This window comes from Cajanus cajan, chromosome 6 (assembly GCF_000230855.2).
Source record: "Cajanus cajan strain Asha chromosome 6, NIPB_CcT2T_4, whole genome shotgun sequence".
In the NCBI taxonomy this organism is placed as follows: domain Eukaryota; kingdom Viridiplantae; phylum Streptophyta; class Magnoliopsida; order Fabales; family Fabaceae; genus Cajanus; species Cajanus cajan.
Genome location: NC_138522.1, coordinates 307,732 through 314,200, shown reverse-complemented (window position 1 = coordinate 314,200; position 6,469 = coordinate 307,732). Strand labels below are relative to the sequence as shown.

At 32.5% G+C, this 6,469-nt stretch overlaps 1 protein-coding gene across 1 annotated transcript; it reads left to right on the top strand.

Moving 5' to 3' along the window:
- On the top strand, nt 1–5,021 carry LOC109795946 (transcription factor bHLH157). The gene is made up of 10 exons (XM_020355513.3): nt 1–417; nt 520–609; nt 803–869; nt 955–996; nt 1,217–1,276; nt 2,220–3,734; nt 3,833–3,934; nt 4,058–4,219; nt 4,338–4,463; nt 4,564–5,021. The coding sequence occupies exons 1-10, from the start codon at nt 302–304 to the stop codon at nt 4,759–4,761; spliced, it is 2,478 nt and encodes an 825-aa protein (XP_020211102.1). The 5' UTR covers nt 1–301; the 3' UTR covers nt 4,762–5,021.
- The last annotated feature ends 1,448 nt before the right edge of the window (nt 5,022–6,469 follow it).

Sequence of the window (6,469 nt, the reverse complement as noted above, 5' to 3'; positions counted from 1 at the left end):
TAAATGAATGCGAATATTTGATATCGGGAACAAGAAAAAACAAGGCGAGAATGCCGTACTTCTCAAAAGACAAATAAATATATGAACAACTGAATGAAGTGAAAAGTGAAAAGAAGCCAAAGCCAACATCACTTGATTAGTGTTTTCCTTGCTTTCTTTCTTTTCATTTCCTTAGCAACTGTTCTTGTGTCGTGCTTCACTTGAAAGCTTGTTATGTTAGTATTTGCCTAATGACTTCAATTCACAAGTTTATGATCGTTGATTCAAGCATATATTATTGGTTAGTTTAGTGGCAAATAAAATGGCAATGGCTGAGCCTCTTAGTATTATAACTCTAAGGAATAAGCTGAAGACACTTTGTGCTGTGGATGGTTGGTCTTACGTCATTTTCTGGCACATTCATCCACAAAATTCCTTGTAACCCTTTTTTCCTTTCTGCTTTATTAATTATATAAATTAACAAATGTCTTTTTTCTTTTGTATATTATTTTTAATATGAGAATGGTCACTTACTTGCAGATTGTTGACCGTGGAAGATGTACATTATGAAGATCAACTAGGAGAGGAGATTGTCAACACTGTTCCACAGGTTTATTCAATGGCCGAAGGGTACACTCTATTGTTATACTATAGTAATTGTTTTTCTGTTTTTGCACTAAGATAAGGATAAAAATTCTACACATTTAGATAAAGGGCAAATTTTGAATTATCATACAGAGATTCATTTTATGTAAAACTTAAATGCATATAAAATATAGCAATGAAAGACAAATGGATGATTTTGTTGTTATGTCATATGTAGAATTGTTGGTCAAGTTGCTTTGACTGGCAAGCACAAATGGGTGGATTCAGATGGTCAAATGTGCGAGGTATTGTTTTTTACTGTTAATTGGTGCCATTTCAACTTCTCTCTCCCTTTTTTTGTCCACTAGAAAACTTGCTTTCTTTCTGCAGGATGATTATGGTTTGCATCAACAGTTCTCATCTGGGATAAAGGTACCATCAAAAACCAAGAGTTATATATTTTTTTGAGAATTGAACCTCCTTGTCTCAGACGTTTTCATGTACTCTTCCCATAATTTATTTTGTTCAAGTAACCATGGTGACATGTCATATGTGATTCTCAAATAATAGCACATATGTAATATACTCAATTGTCTTTCCTTTTTTTCAAAGTCCTGAACATTGTACACTGGACAACTATTCTGATTTGCAGACAGTTGTGGTGATATCTTTTAAACCATGGGGAGTGATACAATTTGGATCCAAAAACAAGGTTAGTATCACAAAAGTTCCTGAAATATATGTCATCATACATAAATGAATTCATATGGACATGTTTTATCATGTGTATGAGAATGCCACTTTGGTTTGTGCATAAATTATGAATTAATGGATAAGGAAGTACTATAAAGAGGTTTATATCTGACATTTAATGAAGGAAGCATGCTCTTTGGTAAGGATTAATTACAATATCTGCCAATTAATACGGGGGAATTGAATACCCTGGATGATTTAATAAGGAAAATGATTAGTTATTAAAACAGAATTTAAAGAAACTTAAAGTCTGCTCTTGTGTGTACTCTAATTTGCTTATTCATATGGCTTTGTTCTGTCAAGTTGCATTATAAATTTGAAGCCGTCATGCTTGAAAAAGTAGATTGATCCCGATGAACTTCAATATCTGAATTCTCATAAATTTTGTATCTTTGCATTGGAACTAAAGTAATCTCTAAATGTTTAAAATTATAGGGTAAGTTAATTAACTTTTTTCCTTCTAAATCCTCTCAAGGTGGTGTTAACTTTTTAAACCTTGTTAGTCTTCCAACACTTCATCTCAAGCACAGGAACCTTCAAGAATCTAACACAATACGGTAAATAAGAAAACATAAATAACAACACTAGCATGGTGATATTGTTTCCTATCTTCTTTATTCATTTCCTCGTGTTTTTATCAGCTGTTAGTACTATGCTATATTTTCATTCATTTCATTCTATGTATTCTGTTTTGGTTTCAAGAAATATTCTTCTGTAACAACATTTCCACAGACCATATAAGTGCCTCCACTTGGAGGTACTACATGAGTTACATGATCCAAAGTTAGAATTCTAGTTGGCACACACTTCATTTTAGCTATTTCATTATTTAATTTATATAATAATGTTCCTTCTAAATTACCAGTGACTGCTAATGGATTATGATATTTTCATTGTTGCAGATTTTGGAGAGAGTGAAATTTGTGGAACAAACAGAAACATTGCTAAGGGGGATACAATATGAGGATATTCTTGATGAATTAAATACTACAGTTCTATCTGTGGATTGTGAAAATTATGATTTAAATGGACTGTTAGCTTCCATTTCTTCCGAAAATTTGTATGATTGGAATTTCAAATCTGTTAATGTTGACAACTTTGAAATGCTATTGGAAAATCCTTGTTCCTTTGCAAATCTTAATGATTCCTTCCCTTCCATGGGTACGATTCTTGAAGAAGGGACAACACCAATGCTTGGATTTTCCTCTCATCATTGCGACCAATTGACACCTTCCATAGAAGCTCAAGCACTATTTTCAGATAGGGATAGTATTGAATACTCTTTAAACAACTTATTTGCTAGAAAACCCAGTTTTGGCACATGGAGTGGCGAAATTTCATCATTGGATTCACAGGGGCAACAACCGGTATCTGAAAGAAGGATTCAAGTTGTTGCGGATGTGCACTGTAAAGAGGCAAATGCATTGTGTAGTAACAAAGTTGCAACTCAGAATTCAAAATTGACCTCTTTATACAGTGTGAATAGACTGTTAGACCCAATAGGCCAATTTCAAGACCACATGGGAAATTCACTAGATATCCAACATTCTGCTGAATCTAGTATTGTAAGAAAAGTTAATTATCCTGATAGTTTCAGTATGATGCATGAACTCTCCAAGGACTTAGAACAAGTCGATGCCTTAGAAGAATTTTCAAATTTCTTTTGCATGGATGATTTTTGCCACTTGTTAGCTCCTTCTCCAGACCCCAGCATTTATGGAACAATGACTTCATTGGACGAGTCACTAGAATTTAATCCCACTTCTTTTGGTCTGGTTGATAATAGTGCCACTGATTTTGTTTCAGTTACATGTCAAGCTGTTCAAAATAATAGTTGCATCATAGCTTCAACCAACTTGGATGGTCAAGAAACATCTACAGTCATGCATAGTTCTGAAAACAGTCTCTTAGATATCATGGGACATGATTTAAGCTTTGACCAAGCTAAGGATTGGTGGGGTAGTATGGCTATGCTTCCGCCGGTGGTGAGTGTTGCTACTACTGTTACTACTACTGACACTGCTTTCTCTGATTGTGCTCCAGAGTTGAATGTTGGTACAGTAGGTGAATCTAGGAAGAGATTATTCTCAGAGTTGGGAATTGAAGAGTGTTTGAATGGTTCTAATTTTGAAGATCAATTATCAACCAATAGAAAGCAGAGGACAGAACATTCACCTGTGAATAGAAATTCAAAAAAGCACTTGGTAAGTCAGACTTTGGCTCAGCCTGTTCCTAAATTGGACATGACAAACAATCTTTTGCACAAGAAAGAGATATTTCAAAAGTCAGTGGAACAAAATAAGGTCACCAAGAAGAGGGCTAATCCAGGTGAAACAAGTAGACCAAGACCGAAGGATCGTCAGAAAATTCAAGACTGCATTGGAGAGTTGAGAGGGATCATCCCCAATGGTGGAAAGGTAATCTACCTATAAAATTTATTCAGAATCTTAGCTACTGAAATGTTTGCTGCTAGATTTTTGTTTAGTTGTTAACATGTGTTGTGCTGATGAAACAGTGTAGCATTGATTCTTTGTTAGACCGAACCATCAGGCACATGATATTCTTACAAAGCATCACCAAGTATGCAGACAAGCTAAAAGAACCCAATAAGCCTAAGGTAATTGATTAGACCTTTTGCCTCTCCTAGTAAAAGAAAAATAAAAAATAAATTAAGCATCCATGCTCTTTCTTCATCATCATTATTCTTTATCAATTATGACTTGTTTTATTTGCATTTTAGCTCATTGAGAGGGCAAATGGGAAGGTTAATAAAGACAGTGAAGTGGGAGATAGCAAAAAATGTGGTAGTGGTGTTACATGTGCATTTGAAGTGGAAGGTCAAACAATGTTATGCCCAATTATAGTGGAGGATATGGGCCCACCTGGCCAAATGCTTATAGAGGTAAGATAGCAATCAAACAGATTTTAATCATTCTTATGAATTATGATTTTGGACATGAGATTTTTTTCCTTCTATCGAACACCTCCTAATTTCGTTGACATTAATTACTTGGTTGCAGATGCTTTTTGAAGAGCAGGGTTCCTTCCTTGAGATAGTGGACATCGTTGGAGGATTTGGGTTGAATATCTTGAAGGGAAAGATGGAAATCAGGGATAATAAGATATGGGCACGCTTTATAGTTGAGGTAAGTTGTTAAGAGTTCAAATAATACAAGTACATGTACACATGTTAAAATGGGGGAAACTTTTTAGCTAAATTGTATGTTAACATAAATCACTCAACAGGCGAACAAACATGTAACGAGGATAGATGTATTTTGGTCCCTCATCCATATTCTACAGCAGAAAAACACATCTGGAACGGATTCAGATAATAAGCTTTGTAATATTAACGATGTTGGCTTCTCTTCAATGGACAAATTTGCAAAAAACAGACATGCTAGTACTACCCATGGTCAAGATACTTGGATGACTGTCAATTAACTGCTCGCTAGAGGAGGATCAACATGAAATAGAAAATAGATATATAGGATTAAGACACAAAATGGGTAATTTTTATGCCCATGTTATGTAAGTGGTGAAGTGTGAGTACAATATGGTAGTTTAATATTGTAATTGGGTTGAACTAGATAATTTCACTTAGGCTAACCATATATACTTCCCTAGCCTATATTTTATGCCGTTTCTTTTCATGATGTAGTACAGTAATACTGAAGAAAAATAGAAGATTGATTATGTTGAAATTGCTAGTTTGTTATGTTTCTTGTTATTTTGTTGACTTTAGTCACGTTCTTGATTTGTGGAAACTTCTTCAATTGACCTTGATATCTGGGTGCACAAAAAACCAACCCGAATTATAAAAGCTAAACGGTTTGAGGGTGTGAAAATGAAAAAAAGAACTGAACTGAGCCACTTTATAAAAACAGTCTGGTTAACCAATTTATTGTTATAAAGTCGTTTCGTTCTAGTTGGTTCTTTGAAAAACCCAAACGAGAGCAAAGTTGGTAACTTGGTATCAAGATTCAAGAATAAGACTTTCTTGCCTTTCAGAAATTTGAAAAATGAAGCTAAGACCTTTCATGTCAACAGGCAGTAAACACAGGGTTAGGGTGAATCAGTCAATGATTGAATGGGGTTTCCTCTTGCTTTTATTTTTTTACATCTGCTCACAAATTTGTCGGTTGTTTCTTTTTGTAAGATAGTTCCTGTACATAGCCTTAGGCCTTTCTCTGAATAAAAACAGAATATTTGTATTTAGTTGAAAATGTAAAAGTTTGCATTATGGATACATAAAGTATTTTCGCTTAATATATTCACCCATATATATATATATATATGGATTATAATAATACTGATGTAATTTTTACTAAATATTATACCGCTCAATAATTTTATATTAAATATAAATTTTATAAATTCAACTGTTAGATTATTGTTCAATTTTAATAAAATTTGATATACACGTATAAAATAATATGACCTTTCAATTTAACGGTTGAATTTACAAAATTCATAATTAATATAAAGTTATTGAGCGGTATAATACTTAGTAAAAGTTACACCGGTATAATTATAACCTCTATATATATATATAGGAGGATTATAATAATACCGTCTTCAATAACTTTATATTAAATGTGAATTTTGTAAATCCAATCGTTAGATTAAAAGTTCATTTTATTTTATATGTTTATATCAAATTTTGTTAAAATTGAACAGTAACTTGAAAAAAATCAAAGTGTTCATATTTTAGTATATTTTGAAATATATATATTACGTCAATTTTATTTTATAAGAATGAAGTATCAAATCATCTTAGATTAATATTGATATAAAGTTTTGTATAAATGATCTAAAAGTAAAATTTTTTCAATCTAACGATTAAATTTACAAAATTCACATTTAATATAAAATTATTAGACGGTGTAATACTTAATAAAAATTATGCTAGTTTTATTATAATCCTCATATATATATATATATATATATATATATATATATATATATTTAATTTGATAACTATCAATAGTATTTTTAGTTTACAAATGCCAATTGAAAGAAGCATCAATTGAATTAGTGGCTATAGTGAGAGTGGTGAAAATAGATGGCCTGATTGGGTTTTGTTCCAGAAAGAGATTCTGCTGCATAGCAAACCAATAGTACAAATTAGGACCATTTCCGTTACTCCTCT

Coding starts and splice junctions, on each gene's coding strand:
- LOC109795946 (XM_020355513.3), top strand. CDS start 302: ATGGCAATGGCTGAGCCTCTTAGTATTATAACTCTAAGGAATAAGCTG. Junction 418..519: donor ATTCATCCACAAAATTCCTT/GTAACCCTTTTT, acceptor ACTTACTTGCAG/ATTGTTGACCGTGGAAGATG. Junction 870..954: donor CAGATGGTCAAATGTGCGAG/GTATTGTTTTTT, acceptor TTCTTTCTGCAG/GATGATTATGGTTTGCATCA.